Source organism: Elephas maximus, chromosome 11 (assembly GCF_024166365.1).
Source record: "Elephas maximus indicus isolate mEleMax1 chromosome 11, mEleMax1 primary haplotype, whole genome shotgun sequence".
Taxonomy (NCBI): Eukaryota; Metazoa; Chordata; class Mammalia; order Proboscidea; family Elephantidae; genus Elephas; species Elephas maximus.
Genome location: NC_064829.1, coordinates 8998490 through 9018081, shown reverse-complemented (window position 1 = coordinate 9018081; position 19592 = coordinate 8998490). Strand labels below are relative to the sequence as shown.

General features: G+C 38.9%; 1 protein-coding gene across 5 annotated transcripts in view; it reads right to left on the bottom strand.

Moving 5' to 3' along the window:
* PTPN2 (protein tyrosine phosphatase non-receptor type 2) overlaps positions 1 to 19592 on the bottom strand; it is a 126442-nt gene that overhangs the window by 9315 nt on the left and 97535 nt on the right. For all 5 annotated transcript variants that reach the window (XM_049899907.1, XM_049899905.1, XM_049899904.1 and 2 more), the window contains 3 exons: positions 12755 to 12964; positions 10699 to 10851; positions 5153 to 5334 (listed from right to left, as the gene is read on the bottom strand). In XM_049899907.1, coding sequence (XP_049755864.1) covers positions 5153 to 5334; positions 10699 to 10851; positions 12755 to 12964 — 545 coding nt within the window. The remainder of the gene's footprint in view (positions 1 to 5152; positions 5335 to 10698; positions 10852 to 12754; positions 12965 to 19592) is intronic.

Here is a 19592-nt window from a genome sequence, read left to right as displayed (position 1 = left end):
TAAACTTTTTCATGAGTTTTTATACTAGTGGTCTCATACAGTATTTGTCCTTTTGTGACTGACTTATTTCGCTCAGCCCTTCAGATTCATCCACGTTGTGAGATGTTTCTCAGATTCATCATTCTTCTTTATCCTTGCATAATATTCCACTGTGTGTATGCGCCATAGTTTGTTTATCCATTCATCTGTTGATGGGCACCTAGGTTGTTTCCATTTTTTTGCTATCGTGAACAATGCTGCAATGAACATGGGTGTACATATGTCTATTTGTGTGATGGCTCTTATTTCCCTATGACATATTCCTATGTCTTTCCTCCCTTTTTAACTAGCCCTCACAGCCAACAACAGGAGGATAAGCTGGTTCCCCAATCATCTGATCTCCTCTCATGTTTACATCTGACCTTTCACAAAGGCCATGATTAAAAGCTATACATTTAATGTTTTCCTAACTTCTGCTATGGTAGCTTCTACTGCTCTTTTTGACTATACATATCTCCAGTTCTTTATTTTCCTATTCAACACAGGATTTTTGTTGCAATGGAAGTTCTTTAAATCTCAAGATATAAATTTTCTAGGACTAGATAAAGAAGGATGAGCAATGACAACATATTAAGTTACGATTCCTATTAAAACATCTGACAAAATACTTATTTCCTCTTTTTACTCATCATTTGCCTGTATTATGGCAAAAACCTGACTGGTTTCCCTGCCTCCAAATGACCTCAATTAAACACTGCTGCCACATACCTTGACTATTAAAGATTTTCCAGGCCAAAAATGTTTAGCCTGAATCTAATCACAATAAACAATCAGAGAAATCCAGATTATTGGGGCCCTAAACATGTAATCAGGCCAAATGACTGGGATGGCCCATGAAACCACGACCCTAAACCTCCAAGCCAAGGAACCAAATCTCATGAGGTTTTTGGTTGTAATCAGCCTCAACAGCTACTTTTTTTTGTTGTCGTTGTAAAATATCTCCCATACATCTGGCAATTCAAGTTAACCAAAAGGTTGGCAGGTTGAATACACCAGCTGCTCCTTGGAAACCCTATGGGGGCCGTTCTACTCTATCCTATAGGGTGGCTATGAGTTGAAATCCACTCAACAGCATGTAACAACTTACTGACAACAATAACTGGTTGTCAACTCTACCCTTAACCAATGGGATATTTCAATCACCATTAACCCACCTTTTCCCCCTCCCTCCTGCCCCGGTAACCACTAAGAATCCTTGATCTCTACACATTTGTCTTTGTCTTTTTATACAAGTAAGGTCATACACAGTATTTGTTCTTTTATAATTGATTTATTTCACTCAGCATAATGTCTTCCAGCTCCATCCACATTGTAGTATCTATCAAGACTTTATTTCTCCTACTGGCTGAGTAGTATTCCATTGTATGTACCACATTCTGTTTCTCCATTGATCTGCTGATGGGCATTCAGGTTGTTTCCGCCTTTTCACTATTATGAATAGTGGCTGCAAAGAACACTGGTGCACAAGTCTCTGAGTTTCTGCTTTCAAGTCTTTTGGGTATATACCTAGAAGTGGAATTGCTGGTTCATATAGCAGTTCTGATGTTGCTCGCTGGTCCAGTTGTGAGGATTTTTGTTTTCTTTATGTTGAGGTGCAATCCATACTGAAGGCTGTGGTCTTTGACCTTCATTAGTAAGTGCATCAAATCCTCTTCACTTTCAGCAACATCATGATAAACAGAGAAAAGACTGAAGTTGTCAAGGATTTCATTTTACTTGGATCCACAATCAACACTCATTGAAGCAGCAGTCAAGAAATCAAAAGACGCATTGCATTGGGTAAATCTGCTGCAAAGGACCTCTTCAAAGTGTTGAAGAGCAGAGATGTCACCTTGAAGACTAAGGTGCACCTTACCTAAGCCATGGTATTTTCAATCGCATCATATGCACGTGAAAGCTGGGCAATGAATAAGGAATACCGAAGGTGAACTGACACCTTTGAATTGTGGTGCTGGCGTAGAATATTGAATATACCATGGACTGCCAAAAGAAAGAACAAATCTGTCTTGGAAGAAGTACAGCCAGAATGCTCCTTAGAGGCAAGGATGGCGAGACTGCATCTTACATACTCTGGACATGTTGTCAGGAGGGATCAGTCCCTGGAGAAGGACATCATGCTTGGCAGAGTACAGGGTCAGCGGAAAAGAGGAAGACCCTCAACGAGGTGGCCTGACACAGTGGCTGCAACAATGAGCTCAAGCATAACAACGACTGTAAGGATGGCTTAGGGCAGGGCAGTGTTTTGTTCTGTTGTGCATAGGGTCGCTATGAGTCGGAACTGACTCGATGGCACCTAACAACAATAACCATAGTAGTTCTACTTTTAGTTTTTTGAAGAAACGCCACACTGTTTTCCACAACGGTTATACCATTTTGCATTCGCACCAGCAATGGGGTAAGGTTGTCAATCTCCCCACAACCTCACCAACATTTGTTACTTCCTATATATTTTTTATCTTAACCATGGAGTTGATTCCGACTCATAGCAACCCTACAGGACAGAGTTGAACTGTCCCACAGGGTTTCCAGGGAGCAGCTGGTAGTTTTGAACTGCAAACCTCTTGGCCATGGTAGTGGTATTGAAATGGTACCTCATCATGGTTTTGATTTGCATCTCTCTGATGGCTAATGATGCTGAGCCGTCTTTTCATATTCAGTGGCCCTTGGAATGTCCTCTTTGGTAAAATTTCTATTCAAGTCCTTTGCAGATTTTATGATTATTTGTCTTTTTGTTGTTAGGTTGTCCAAGTTTTGTACATAATCTGATTAGTAGGTTCTTGTCAGATATATGGTTTCTGAAGATATTCTCCCAGTCGATAGCTTGTTTTACTTTTTAAGTAAAGTCTTTTATCAACAAAAATGTTCAATTTTGTGAGGTTCCATTTATTTGTCTTTTGCTGTTTGTGCTTGTGTTACTATATTAGATAATCTAGGCCTGACAGTGTTGCTCCTTTTTCTTCTAAGAATTTTAGGGTTTTAGTTTGCACATTTAGGTTCTTAATCCATTTTGAATTTGCTTTTGTGTATAGTGTGAGGCATGGATCTTGTTTCACTTTTCTGCATGACGAAATCCAATTTTCCCAGCACCGGTTATTGAAGAGTTTCTTTTTTCCCTATCAAATGGACTTAGCACCCTTGTTGTAAATAAGTTTGACTACAGAGTGACAGATTCTTTAATGGTAAGTTTTACTTTATATTCCTGATTCTTTTCCTCCTTTATTGTTTGTAGCTTCAATCTGTCAATTAGCCTTCTCAGCTTAGAGGCCCTCTGCTTTCAAACATGTATCAGCCTCATCTATCTTGGAGGGAAGAAGAGAAAGAAGGAAACAACACACACACACACACCCTTCTCCCACGCATCAGCCTCCTGTGACCACGCTGTAACTCTTCTGCCCTGGGAAGCGAGAATGAGTAGTTTAACCCATGCCTTTACAGGTATTCAGTATCTACCCTTTAACTGGCAAAAAAATTTTTTTATAGTTTCAACTCTCCTAAAGAGTTTTCCTTAATGTCACCAACTATCAACGTACCACTAAATTCAACGTTTCTCTATTTAGTCCTCACTATTTTATTTTTATTTAGCAATTCTGGGACTGCTGATAACGGTTGGTCTGTGTTTAAAGATTAAAGCTCAGTGTGTCTGAAGTAGTAAGGCCATCATTTTGGTCACCAAGTCTTCTTTTAATTAATTCCTATTATGGATTAAACTGTGTCCCCCAAAATCCTAACCCCTATACCTGTGGATGTAATCCCGTTTGGGAATAGGGCTTTGTTATATTAAGGGGTCTTATCAGCGTAGGCTGTGCTTAAACCTAGTCACTTTTGAGATATAAAAAGAGCTCATTAGGCAGAGACAAGCATACAAACTGAAGAAGACAAGCACATGGGAGGATCAGCTGAGGAATGTTGGGGCTATGGAAGCTGAGACAAGGATATTCCTCCAGAGCTGACAGAGAGAAAAAGCCTTCCCCTAGAGCCGGTGCCCTGAATTGGACTTCTAGCCTCCTAAACTGTGAGAAAATAAATTTTTGTTCTTTAAAGCCACCACTTGTGGGATTCCTGTTGTGGCAGAACTAAGAAACTAAGGCCATTATACAAACAGAGCTAGTCTCCTGCTCCCCCACATCCAAAGACACCAGGGACCCAAGAATCTTATTATGGACAAAGATACAGTAATCTGAAACAATATTACTTCTTGATTTAAATGTATAATATTCAAGGTAAACAAAACAACTTTATGCTTTAAACTGTACTGTAAAATTTCTAAAACCATAAACACAGAGTAACATTTCTAAGTCATAATATTATAACTCTTCCAATGTATGATAATACATGCACTCTGTATCATAATACATTAGCTTTTATAAAATTTCAAACACCTAAGTTCCACGCTGGGAAAACATACAAGTGAAGCTGTAAAGTACAGGGGACCTTTGACTATTTTCATGGTACATTCCCAGAGCCGCATGTAACAAATATGACTACAACAAAAAATTTGCAACTTCAGAGTTACACAGAGAAACAGAAGTGGGGAAGTAAGAGAACTCATTTCCTCTGCTAAGAGACTTGTCCTCAGGATACCAGTTTCCTAATGTGTGAGATAATATGAACCTTAGAAATACAGTAATTTTTAATTTAAAAATTTGAATAGTTAAGTCATTCATATGGATTCAAAAATAAAGAGTATAAAAGGACACCTTATGTGATTTTTTGGGGGGAAAAGGACTTTTCTTCCTCCAATAATGGAATTAAGTTTAAATATTTAAGTACTTTTCAATTTTTATAAAGACGTAATATCAACTATATTATAACTATAGTACAAATGCTACACAACTGTACCAATGTCAGGCTAAAGTGTTCATAACATTTATCTTCTGTACCATACCTTTTTAGCACCTAATTATATTAACTTCTGTATTGAATTCATATTATTTTAACCATTTCAACAGGTGTCTGTCTGGAAGTAATGGCTTCGTAACAAAACTGAAAGCTCTTTGAGAACAATGATGTCATGTGATTAACTAAATCCCCTTTGGTGATTAATAAATAGTTCCATCAACCCAATAAGCAAAGGGCCTCAATTACTTCATACACACACTTGCAGCGAACTCACCTCTCGCTCTTTTCCTCTACAGTATCTTGCATTTTAGAGGACAGTCCTGTACACCTGTCACCTGTAACTTTTCCTTCTTCTAAGCTCATTCTGTTCCCATTGTACCTTTCAGTCACTATTTTGGTTGGTGAATGATCAAAAGCAGGAGACAAGTCTTCCTTAGAAAGTTCTTTCCACCGTTTCTAGGTGAGAAGAGCAATGAAAAACAAATGCGAACAATGAAAATTTAGTTTTCCTTAAATAAATGGGATTTATGAACTAAAATTCCATATTCGACTTAAGAAAAACTTGTCATGCTAATAGACAAATGGGGGGGAGGGGAGGCATTTTACCATACCACGGCTCTTCCAAATATCCTTTTAAATTCAGAAATTAAAAATAAACCACTTAATATTTATGTGTATCAGTATATAGAGGAACACAATAATCTTAATAAAATCAAGGGGTCTTTTTCCTACTTCAGACAAACAGCTAAATTCTGTTTGACTCCTAATCCACAGTTATGTAACATCTGAAGGAGGGATCAACACGGTGCTAGAACGTGATCTGGTAACTTCTTGCTCCTTGCCCTGTCCAGTCTAATGGAGAGCTAACTGTGAGGTCTCCAAGCAGGTCCATCGGATGCCAGAAGGACTTTCACTTGGCTGTCTCTCCAGGTCTACTAGCATCTAGCGGTGGCTGGCCCACAATTCAGGGAGGGAAAACTCCTCTGATACTTGCCTGTGTGCTTCAGAGAAGATGGCAACAGAAGGCAGGACTCAGACCAAGAAGAAGAGAAGTGTCAGTTTCTTCACTTATGAAATAGGAATCCATCACCTATCTTGGGAGGCTATCGTGGTGACTAGTAAGAAAACAAAATCCTCACAACTTGACCATTAAACAATTATCATGATAGATGGAGAAAACACTTAAGTTGTCAAGGATTTCATTTCCTTGGATCCACAACCAAAGTCCATGGAAGCAGCAGTCAAGAAATTAAGACAATGCATTGCACTGGGCAAATCTACTACTGCAAAAGATCTCTTTACAGTGTTCAAAAGCAAAGATGTCACTTTGAGGACTAAGTGACTCAAGCCTGAACCAAGCCATGGCATTTTCAATTGCCTCACATGCATGTGGACAGCTGGACAATGAATAAGGAAAACTGAAGAAGAACTGACGCCTTTGAATTATGGTATTGGCAAAGAATACTGAATATTCCCTTGACTGCCAGAAGAATGAACAAATCTGTCTTGCAGAAAGTACAGCAAGAATGTTCCTTAGAAGCAAGGATGGCAAGACTTCGTCTCACATGCTTTGGGCATGTTATCAGGAGGGACCAGTCCCTGAAGATGGATATCATGCTTGGTAAAGTAGGTCAGCAAAAAAGGGGAAGACCCTCGACAAGATGGGCTGACACACGGGCTGCAACAATGGGTTCAAGCATAACAAGGATTGTGAAGATGGCGCAGGACTGGGCAGTGTTTCGCTCTGTTGTATGCAGGGTTGCCATGAGTCAGAAAGGACTTGACGGCATCTAACAACAGTAAGATGTACATGTGAAAGTGCCTAATGTCATGTCTGGCAAATGTTTTAGGGAGAGAGGTGAAAGAAGAAGAGATGCAAAGTATATCTGGGTCCTGAAGATGAAAGCCTTGACAACTGCACTGGAGACCACTGTCCTTCCAGCTCCTTCCCACCGCTGCCCACGTGTACTACTGCTTCTGGGAACGTAGCACCACCTGTTGTCCTGCCAATCACAATAGCAGTAGAGGCGGCAGCAGCGGGAGCCAATGATTCTGATACCTATGACTCTGACCCTGGCTCATAGAGAGTTAGGAGGATGCCCCTTCAAGTGTCCCAGGTTCTATCATGGAAACAAGAAGTCTTGAGTCTAATCAATAACGAGCTCCAGACTAACTGCCTAAGGGTTTTAATGATCTTGAGCAGATGTACAATGACGTCAGCCACACTTTTCTGAACTTAGGAACACTCATTCCCCGGAACTACTTTTGTGCAAAATGGCACTGTTAAAAGCAATGATTGTGGTTTAGATTTTTAAAAAATCTGATAAGACAGTGGATTTGCTAGTTTCTAATTTGTCTCATTATCATACAAGGGTAACTAAAACAATTAAAGAGGAAATAAAAAGGCATTTTATCACATTCCACCTTTCCAGATATGGACAATTTATTAAGTTGCATAATTACTGTATCTCTTTTTGTTTTATAATACTTGATACACAAAACACTTAGAAAATATGAAATTTTAAAATTTGTTATATGGTCAGTGGAGGACAGTAGGTAATATATCCACTGCTGTCGAGTCAATTCTGACTCACAGCGACCCTACGGGGCAGAGTAGAACTGCCCCACAGAGTTTCCAAGAAGCGCCTGGTGGATTCGAACTGCCGGCCTCTTGGGTAGCAGCCACAGCACTTAACTGCTACACCACCAGGGTTTCCAAGAGACAGAAAGGGACACATAAATCAGTTGGAATCCACCAGCTGATCCTTGGAAACCCTATGGGGCAACTCTCTACTGGGTCCTATGGGGTCGCTATGAGTTGGAATCGACTCAACAGCAACGGGTTCTTGGGTTTGTATCAAGAAAGATACAAGGCAAATAGATACCATTAGAAAGACAACAAGACATTAACTATACTCATCTAGGTAGGTCAAAGTCATTGGAGGTTTTCTGTACGTGAATACAAGCTATATGAGTACAACTTATAGACACATATGGACTAATTTTAAGTAAACACCATCACTTTAGATGTGCAATACTAAGAGCTATCCATTGTCTCTACAGGTTTTAGAATGACTTCATACGCACCTATGCCAGAGCTGTTCACAGAAAAACTAACACAAAACGATAGCCAATAATGAAAACACCACTTGCACCCTATAAAAGTTTGAGGGGGAAGGCGGATGGCCCCTTTAAGAAAAAGTACCAGAGAATGACATGGGTGGACTGCTGTTGAGTGGAAAGACATTTTCTAGAGATACAAAGGTTTAAGTGATGCCCCCACACTGCAAGGAAGCTTCCTTCTTTCTTCTTACAAATAATAGTTTTTCCCAAAAAAAAAAGAGGCAAAGATGATGAAGTAGATGGACAGGAAAAAATCAGAGTCTTCACAAATTGACTATCACATCCTCATATGTCAAACAAGATAGTTATATTCATACCGTTTTGGGTTTCTACAATAACAAAGTAACTTTGGATCTTGCTAACGGTTAAGATTTTTATGGTATCAGATCTTGGGGAACCTCTCTTAGATTTCAGTTGTAGGCTAAATTCTAGCACAGCATTTCAAATGAAATATGTGAGCCACATATATAATTTAAAATTTAAATGAGAGGCAAAGCTGATTTTTAATGTTTTACTTAACTCAATATACCAAAAATACAATCACTTGAACATATAATCAATATTTTTTAAATTATGAAGGTAATTTACATTATTTTTGTATTAAGTCTCGAATCTCTGACCCATATTTTACATTTTAAGTACATCTTGATTCAGACTAGCCACATTTCAAATGCTCAGTGACATACGTGGTTAATCGTACTGGGCAGTGCTATTCTAGGAGGAGAAAAACAGAACAGTATCCCAGAGAGTGTAAACCACAGCACAGTGTATGGCGACTGAGGAAAAATTATTGCACTGATGTAAAACAAGCAAACAAATCCATATACATAAACACAGATGCCTAGAAAAACACGTATGTTAAAATAGTTACAAATTTGGGGGTAGGTGCGTTAAAGGGGACTTTCATTTTGTAAGCTATATACTGAGATGTTGTTTGAAATTTTTATAGCGAACATGAAATTCGTTAATTATTTTTATAATAAAAAAAAATTTCACAGCACTGAATAAATCATAAGAGCCCTGCTAGGCCCATCTGTGTGGAAATTACCCTCAGTGGGCAATGGGTTTTTCCAATCCTAAGCAAAAACAGAGACACTTCTAGTGTCCTACCCGGGATACAGGCAAAGAAGGCCTCTGGTTTGAGCAGGGGTCTGCTGATGCTAATGCTGAGACAGTCTGATGGACACACTACACCACATAAACTGGGACAAAAAATTCTTCCTAGCCACAAACTGTGCTGTCATGATAAAACCGTGCTGTCCTAATAGACTCCACAAAAAAGTATGTTTATAAAGCTCACCCCTATAATGCAAAAGATCCTCAAAGTAAGAAAGTATTCTAAAACGAAAAAAAAAAAAAAAAAGTAGAAGGGGGGAAACTACCCAAAGAACAGCACATTTTTTCCTACAGTTACTCAATCTGTAAGCCCAGCCATGAAATAACAACTATGTCAGCTACAAAGGTATGTGGAAAAGTTTTGATTTCACGTTTACCCTTTTTTAAACTCCAGATTTAAGATGGTAAAAAGCTCACTGAGATAAAAATGAGAAATTTTATCATTTTCAAATATTTGAGATAACTTTTAGTTCTCCTCAATCACTGTTCATTGGCAAAGGAACCTCAGCAAAACATAATTTTCTCAAAGCCTGACTTCTGAGGAACGGTGTAGTGTTTTGTGGGCTCATACTACATTTCTACATACTAAGTATTTTTACTGACTAATGGCAATGAATAGTCTTACGTTTTTCTTTATTAAAAAATTTCCTTAGTGCTATTTAAAGGTTGAACTAAAACTTTTAATAAAACTTTAAAAATATTATTGATAAAATATAATGAAGCTTAATTTGAATAGTTAAAATAGATTAGACAAAAAAAGGTAGCTAGGAAACAGAACAGTTTAAGAACATTTTAGTATTTCCTTTGAAATCTATACATTTAGCTACAATGCTTATTCTACTATGACAGATGATCTAAGTGATAAAAGAAAGCTTATAATATTCCAGTGTTGGCTAGTAATTAAAGAAATTATAGAACTAGTAAATGTGTTCTTACCTGAGAAATATACTGAAAAACATTCCCAAAGATGTACTATCTACTTATGTCCAAGGTGATTAGATCAGTTAAGAACGGGGTCAGGGGGCAGGGAAGGGGGTCCTGCTGTTCCTTCTCTATTTCTGTTTTACATTTTATGTTAGTGTATAATACAGATTTCTGATAATCAGTCCTTGAACTTAGCTTCTGCAAATATGGAATAAAAATCTTCATGAGAATAAAGCTACCATCCAGAGAAAACTTAACAGTTTAGTGAAATTTCATTATGTCTGCCATAATATTCCAGTCACTCTGTGTTACATAAACCAAATCCTCTATAATCCGAAATCAGGTTTTTAATGGGACAGAAGTACTTAAACTTTCTGGTTTATTAAATCTACCTTACAAGAGAATTTAAGTTTCATTAATGGAATATTGCTCCCACTAGGGCTTTTAAGTAACACATAGGATTTAATATGAGGCTGAGGTATATATGAGGAATGAACCTAAATTTTACGACTTTAAGATGACTGACTAGATTTACCACATTAATGGAAATATACTTTTTGAATGGAAGGGAAAAGATACTTAATTGGAGTACAGTTACTTGATGCTACTTGTATTTAACTAGAACAAGTGGGTACATTTTCTCCTAAAAAAGTTTACCTGTATATTTGAATCTCCCTTAATAAACTTTGCTCCTTCTATTATAGCCATATATGAGAATCTGAGTTGATCTGGTGTCTGAATAAGTCCCATTCGATATTTTCTCATGTTCAGTAATACTTGTTTAATGTTAATATCATTTCCTTTTTCCATCTGCAAGAAAGGTGAAAATAATTCAAGCCTTTTGTGGTTAGAGATCAGGACACAGGTAATACCGCTAATACAGGATTGCTGCTGAGATTGCGCTATTCATTGTGTGCCTCCTGAAGAACAAGGATAATTTAACACCTGAGCAGTAAATGCTGTGTACACAACAACCATCCCAATCCATCCATCCTCCCCCACAACCCAGTATGTGCTTCAAGTGGTAGACAGGAGATGTTTGATCCTTTGGCTGTCTGACTCAAAACTGATTCCAAACCAATCATAGTAATCTCATTCATTTGGACAATAATGGTCAAACAAAGGATTTATGACCAGTTCTGGCTAATGTAAGGGTAAGTCTGCTAAGATTAGTTTTTTTTTTTCTTCTTACCAAAAAAAAAAATATATATATATCTTGTCATGTGCAAACCTTTTTGCCCATGGCCCTTCCCTCTTCATTAAGTCTGGACTATAGACACAGTATGGTGTCTGGGTATCCTGCAGCTGTCTGAAGATGCTAGAGGAGAAAGACAGAAAGAGCCCAGGTCCATGAGGAAACTGTGAGCTACTATACCAGGTCTGAACTGCAGATGTGGTATTATAAAAAACAACTTCCCCACCAATGAAAACTTTGTTGAAGTTATGGTTGGCAGGGTCTTTGCTGTTTGCCTGAATGCATTCCTAACAGGCCCAAACGTGCAGTCCAACTTTAACGTTCATGATTTTAAACATTTAAACTTCCCATCAATGTAACAACCCAATTTTTAATGACATACACTGTAAGAAGCAGAGTGGCAAAGCAGCACAGCAGATGTGGCAAGACTTAACTGTTTCTAATGTCTACCTTTCATCAGAGATGAAATGTCTGAAATGTTCTACCAAGAAAATCACTCCTTTGATCGACTCCTGTTAAAATATGTGTGTTTGCCAGGAATAATATGATGAAGTAATTTCATCTGATAACCTACTTTGTGCAAACTGTCATGTTAGAAAGCACAGGAATGTTCAGAAAAGTGCAATGAAGCGTAGCTAAGTTTATAAGGACAGACAAGAGACTAATAGGAGAAAGCAAGACAACAGAGGAACTTAAAATTAAGGTTCAGGTAACCAACAGGCTAAGCCTAGGTTACTGACAGTCTTAAAACAAGCACAGGAATATAAAAATAAACTACAGGGAATACTGACTAGATAACATGGCAATCAAAGCAGAAGGGCTTATAGATAGCTTAGATTCAATAAAAGGAAGGAGAAACAAGAGAGAAGTTAGAAGGTGCACTAGGGTCAGCAGAAGGCCCCTGCACCCCAAATAAGGAAAAATGAACTTCCTTAAAAGAAAAGGGAAGGCCTGTATCTGGGCTGAGGCTGGGAATAGGCTGGTGGAAAAAGTAACACAACTGTAGGGGCACAGATAAGAACCTCAGGGGAGTAATAACAATACCAACATTTATTGAGTGCTTAGAATATACCAGGGACGCTTCTACACATTCTAAATGTATTAGTTCATTTAATTCTTGCAACAATTCTGAGGTTAAGTACTACCGTTATCTCTAGTTTGTAAATAAGGAAACTAAGGCAAGAGAGGTGAAGTACTTGCCCGAGGAGAAAGGAATTCAGTATTATATACCAATTTATATTTGAAAAAAGGAGGAGAGAATCCATTATTTTGTAATACAAAGCAACCAGAAAAAATCTTCTTGGGGATACCTAGAATTATCCTGGACATATGTTTGCCAGTCATAAGAGGTAGCTGAAAGGGTGGAAGTGAGATTTTTTATGTTTTTCCAAAAGAGGGCAGAATATGAAGATTAAAAAGCACAGTTCTGGAATACTGACATCAGAGCCTACTTCTGCCAGTAGAAAAACAAAATAAAAAAATAAAAGAGATGAAAATTACATCATAAGACCCACTTACCAAAATCAGACAGGTGTCTACTAAGGAAAAAGTGCCAGATCGCCCGATGCCGGCACTGCAGTGAACTATAGCGGGCCCGTGCTCAGGGTTCAAGGAGCCAGATTCTCTCACTTTAAATAAGAAATTGAGAAATGAAGCTGGTGATTCAGGGACTCCAAAATCTGGCCAGGTGGTATAATGAAAGTGAGATATTGTTCTGGTTTCACCACTCTACAAAGCGAAAATCAAGGGGAGGAGGAAAGTTAGTTCTAATTTCTTTCTTTTAAAAGCCTATTTCAGAAAGATTATGTATTTCAATAATGCTTTCAATCGGTGTGGACCTTCTGTACCACGACTTTTTCATTTGGCTTTGGATAATCACTTGCACAAGCTGGGGAAGATTTTCTTTAGGGGAATTTGGAACATCAATAGTAAACTTCATTGAACCCATTGCCCTCGAGTCAATTCCAACTCAGACCCTATAGGATAGAGCAGAACTGTCCCACAGGGTTTCCAAGGAGCAGCTGTTAGATCTGAACTGCTGACCTTTTGATTAGCAGCCAAGCTCTTAACCCACTGTGCCTTCAGGGCTCCATATTAATAGTAACTAACACATAATACTTATTACTTTATAGGCATGTTCTAAGCACTTTAGATATTAAATCACACAACAATCCTATTAAAAGCCATCTTCCAGATGAGAAAACTGAAGCAAAGGGAAGCTAAGTACTGTGCCCAAGGTCAGACGGCTAGAAAATGGTAGAGCCAGGAGCACACTCTTTGGGTTCTCAACCACTGAGCTGTACCATACACACTATCAATGTTTTCTTTAACTCACATATCATGAGTGGGTTCCTCTTCTCTAGTTTTAAAAATATTCTATCAGTACAATTTTATATGGTTTAATTTTTTTTTTTTTTTTTAAAGAATCCAGAGGTTTTAAAAAACATAATCTTCCCTTTATATGATTTCTCATTTAGATTCTCCTATACAGGAGCCCTGGTGGAGAGGTGGTTAAGAGTTCGGCTGCTAACGAAAAGGTCGGCAGTTCAAACCCACCAGCCACTCCTTGGAAACTCTTTGGGCAGTTCTACTCTGTTCTATAGGGTCACTATGAGTCAGAATCAATTCCACAGAAATGGGTTTTTATACAGGCAGAGGAGCAACTCAAGAATTAACGTAAAGAAAGAACCTTTACATCTGTAACTGAAATCATTCTTGTAATTGCTACCTTCTTCCATGGTAATAACCTCCAGTCCTAAAAATGCTTAGATGTTTTGCTGATGTGAGGTGTTTACCAGCACACTGAATGTCTCCTGTCTTTTTGCTGATGTGAGGTGTTCGCCAGCACACTAAATGTCTCCCGTCTTTTTGCTGATGTGAGGTGTTCACCGACACACTAAATGTCTCTCTCTCTCTTTTTTTTTTTTTTACTGATGTGAGGTGTTCACCAGCACACTAAATGTGTCCTGCCTTTTTGCTGACGTGAGATGTTCGCCAGCACACTAAATGTCTCCTGCCTCCTAACATCCACCCGGCACTTGCTTATCTGGAAAATCACTCCCTGGATGTTCCTGATGGTCTTTACTTCTGACTAACTCAGAAAATGTTCCTTGGTTTTTGCCAATTACCTTTTGCCTTATACTCTTCATTTCTGTAAACTTTTAGCAGTAATCCTTGAATATGTCTTTGTACAATTTTAGTTTTATTGTTGAACTTTTTTGAAGGGGGGAAGGCATAAAGCAATATTTTAAAAAACTGGGTATCTTAACGATTAATAGATTATTACAGCATCCAGTTCTCAATAAAATTTTTCAAATTAGAAGTTACTTTTCATTTTTAAAAACAAATTTCCTTATTTATTTATTTTTTAGTAGAAATTAAGACTCCTGAATCCCAGATTCAGTTATATGAAGAATAACACTGGTGAAATACACTGCAAAAAACATTTTTTTTCTTTTTATATGTTTAGTGACCAATTTTTCTTAATGTCTAGCTTTAGTAATTCCAAACACATTGCGATCCACAGGTTCTCAATATCCTGAGGACACTAGAAGATTTCCCCATTAGTAACTTAAATGATTATCGTCTTTTCTAGACTTCAAAACATTTCTCTTTAAATTTAAATCAGGTATGCTAAATGAAAGAAGCCAGATTCAAAAAGGCTACATATTATATGACATTTTTGAGACATTCTGGAAAAGACAAAAGTTATGAGAACAGAAAACAGATCAGTGGTTGTTGGAGGCTGGAGGTGGGAGGTTGGCTGGCTGCCAACAAGTAGTAGGCAATTGCGGGGGGGGTGATGGAACTACCTCGATTGGGTAGTAGTTCCATCTATTCATAGAGCTGAATACCAAAAAGAGTGAATTTAGTTGGATGCAAAAAAGTGAATTAATTTACTGTATTAAAAAAATCCAGACAATGGGTTGCAGAGGGATGCTGGTGAGGAGTGAGCTTCTTGGATCAGGTGAACACTTGAGACTATGTTGGCATCTCCTGCCTGGAGGGGAGATGAGAGGGTGGAGGGGGTTAGAAGCTGGCGAAAAGGACATGAAAAGAGAGAGTGGAGGGAGAGAGTGGGCTATCTCATTAGGGGGAGAGTAATTGGGAGTGTGTAGCAAGGTGTATGTGGGTTTTTGTGTGAGAGACTGACTTGATTTGTAAACTTTCACTTAAAGCACAATAAAAATTATTTAAAAAAAAATGCAATTAAGAAAGGGAAAATGCAGTTTCCTTTCACAAAGCCTGACGTGGACAGTAACAACTCAATACCTGCATTTCAGAATGGCCTAAAAGGGTTGGTCCTTGATTAGCCTAAGGGGTATGGCTGACTCAAAGTGACGTTTCCCCTTAAACTACGTCTAAGATTCCAGGGGGACTCTTCCTTACTGACAACTGCCCTTTGAGCTCAGCATGGCACAGCACCCCACCCCCCGCCCCGCTCCGCCCAGTCACAGGCTCACTTGCTGCATCACGTCTTGGCTCAAAACCTATGGGTATTCCGTAGTCCTGAGTGATAGTCTGCTTTTTTTTTTTTTGTATAATTTTGGCTGAAGACTAGTGGTCTCTTAATTTTCTTCAAATTTAGGTCACACTGTCTTCAATACATAAAGCCAGTTCCCAGAAATGCTGATGACTCTAGAATACTGTCTTTCCCACTAAAAGATTTTTGCAAACAGGTGTTTTTCTTCCCCTATAGAATCAGACTAAAGGACTTCTGGAGAGGTTAATTTTGACTAATTTACTCCTACTGAAACAGGATTCTAAAAACGCAGCTCACAAAACCATATAATTCAGAGTTACAAAGAATCGCAGAAAGTAGTAAGATCCATATGTTTACTATACTGTTATAGAGGTCATGTTTATATGTGTGACAGTACCTTTCCCCTGTTTTAAGCTGGGAAGAGAAAAAAAAACAAAACAAAACTTGGGACAAGGGGAAAAGGGGTTGCCAAAGGATACGGACTAAAACCAAGTAAGTTCTACATTTCGAAATTACAACTCCTGACCAAACTTCTAGTTCAAACCTTTGGAAGCATCCTTTCCTTTTCCTTAGTCATCGAGTCACATCATTCTCCTTCTGTCACATCCAATTGTCCTTTCCACTGCTCCCCCAGTGCCGCATCCACAGTCCAGGGGCCGTCCCAGTCTCTCACCTGCCCACACTGGCCCGCCTGGCTCTCTCTGTGAGACTTTGCAGTACGTATGCCACGCTCCAAGCAAAAATTTCACTGGCTTGTCTTTCTTTTTAAAGCAAAGTCTCATTTACAGTTTTTGAAGGAGAATTTGAAATTTAAAGTTGTTGAATAAGGAAATCAAGCTTGTTATAACATGTATGAAGGACAGGCAGGTAATCTGTGAGTTGAGCAGGTACTGACAATGGGGAGCTGTGAGGCTTATGGCAGTTTAGGTCTATGCCTTTGTCAGAAGCTATTCACATTCAAGTTAATAATTTTATAAACAATTATATACAATAGTTACTATACATTTTTAAATTATTATAAAAATATATACAGTTCTATGGGCTGAGACTCACAGGTACACCTCAAGTACAAAGATCATATTTCTAAAATGCAAACCCTGGAAACCCTGGTGGTGTAGTAGCCAAGAGCTACAGCTGCTAATCAAAAGGTCGCCAGCTCAAGTCCACCACGCGCTCCTCGGAAACCCTATGAGAAGTTCTACTCTGTCTTATAGGGTCACTAAGGGTTCAATGGGTTTTAGCTCCAGCATTCGTAAATGGGGCTAACAACAGTACTTACAAGGCTGTCGTGAGGAGTAGCTGACACAATGAGTGTAAAGTCTGTGACATTTGCCTGGCACATGGTAAATGATAAACAGACACTGGCCATTTCTAAAATAACTGGACTCACTAATCAATTTTACTGTAGCCCCTAAAAAGCTTTAATCAATTATAAAACTACACATTTTCTTCACTCATTACTTTCCTCACACCACTAAAGAATCACTGAGTTTGGCAACACTATTTGGTAAATATATTTCCAGTTTGTACCTTCACACTGTCACTGTGCTGGTTCGCCCCTCCTCAATTTTTGCCAGGATCCTTATACAGGCAGTATTAAATATTTAGTTACTGAAATTCATTCTGAAAGAGTAACAGAACTCACCAGACCAGGAGGTGAGGAGAGTGACAGGAAGAGATGGTGTGGGGTGTATCCTAAGCAGAGGGAAGAGCCTATACAAAGGTGGGGCCCCGGGGAGCAGACCTGTTTGAGAAGCAGTTCAGCATGAACCAATCCCGATGCCTGGAGGCGATGAAGGCAGACAAGCCCGCTGGCCAGAGCCTTCTGCTTTGGACATGGGCCTTCTTTCCTAACGATGGGGACCACGGAGGGGTTCTGAGCAGTAGGGCAGAAGGGGCACACCCGTGTTGTAGAATAGTCAGGTGTGTTTAACCACGGACCTGGTACTATGGCACAGGGCAGTACAAACGCAGCAGGTAAGGACCCTGCACACAGGGAGCTGGAGACTATTTTGTTTTTTTTCCCCCAGTTGCCCCTGAGTCAAACTCGACTCATGGCAACCCCATGTGTGTCAGAGTAGAACTTATTATACGGAGTTTTCAAAGGCTGTGATCTTCTGGAAGCGGATTACCAAGACTTTCTTCCTAGGCATGTCCGAGTGGACTCAGACTGCTAACCTTTCAGTTAGTAGCCAAGTGCTTAACCATTTGCGCCACCCAGGGACTCCTCAAAACCTTGTTATGGAGTCAAAATTATATACACGCAATGACTGAACAAGCCAGTACAAGGGTAAAATTATTCCTGGGAAGCAGTGTAAGAAGAGTCGCAGCTATTACGAATGAATGGGGACACGGACTATTAGGAAAGATCTAATTAAGAGGTGGGCTACAAGGTGGTACCGAGGATGCACAGGAAACAATCAGGCAGAGATAAGTGGGCCGCTACAGGTGGGAGGGGCTGTTTAAACTATTCTGAATCAAGTCACAGCTCAGCACCATAGTGATTAGGCATCCACCCTGGAAACAGAAGACAGTCAGCATTACAACAGTATTCCTGGAACTAAATAAACATAAAGCTGGCTAACAGTATTCCAGAAAACGGTGAAGGGCAAATAAAAAAGAAAAATCTGAAAGACAAATAAGTACTGTAGGTGACCTTATATTGAAAAAGCTCATCAAAATTATCTCCATAGTTTTAGCCAAGGGCCCACTGTGAAAGCACAGATGGAGTCCTTGTTCATTCAGGAGCTAAGTTCAAACTCTTAGCTCTCAGTGAGACACTGGAAAGGGCCTCTGGGATGCAGCTGTACTGCTCCATTAGACCGGGGTCTCTGAGCAGACCGGGGCCTGCTTAGATGACAGCTGTGGCCCCAGACCTGTTTAGAAGCAAACTGGTTTTCTACAGCCCAGGTACCTCAGTGAAGATCCGCAGGCAGAAGTTGGCTATTGCTTCCCTACGTCATCACCTTCTCTCACTCCCTTGTTATTCCTTTCTGCTTCAATTTCTTCTTTTTAACTGCCCCTTGCTCCTGTAGTCCTTCCCAACTTTTTAATATCACTAAGAAAACAGGGGAAAATAACAAAAGCTCACAACTGTGGATGCTGCACTATATCTTAGGTTCTGCTATAGCATTTACTCAGTTGATCCTTTCAACAACTGTATGAGATAGGTACATTATTACCCCCATTTTACAGATGAGAAAAGTAAGGCACATAGGTTAACGAATATGACCCAAGACACCCAGTCAGGATTTAAACTCATGAGATTTGGTTCCAAAAGCAGTTCTATGCCCTTACCCAAATATAACTCTCCCTCTCATAATGAAATGCTACTTTATTCTTCTAACTTTCCTTGTTCTTAATAAAAATTATAAAGCATAAAATAAACAAATTGTTGCTATTCTATTATGGTGCACTCTGAACCCAGGGCAATAAAAAATATAGTGATCATCTGATTATACCACATAGTAGTTAGCAACTAAATCATAAGTGGTTTGGCCAATTCACATTATGGCCTCAACTTTAAAAAGATAGTTTATAACCAACAGTTTTCCTTGACAACAATCAGTACCGTTCTTCAAAAGACGTAGCCCCCCCCCAGTGGTATTAGAAGAGACCTGTCACTTATTAGTGAAGTAATCTAGGAAAAACTCCTATAATTTAATGGGTTTTAGTATTTTATTTTTGTATATATGAAATATAGGGATAATAAGAATATTTACCCTACCCATGTTATTGGAAGACCGTGGGGTTAAATGAGATATACGTGAAAGTACTTTGGAACTCATTAATAAAATACAAAAGTTGCCCTATTTTATTGTTATTTGTGATAAAATCAATTCTCACTTAGGATTGTTTCAGAAACAGGGAAAT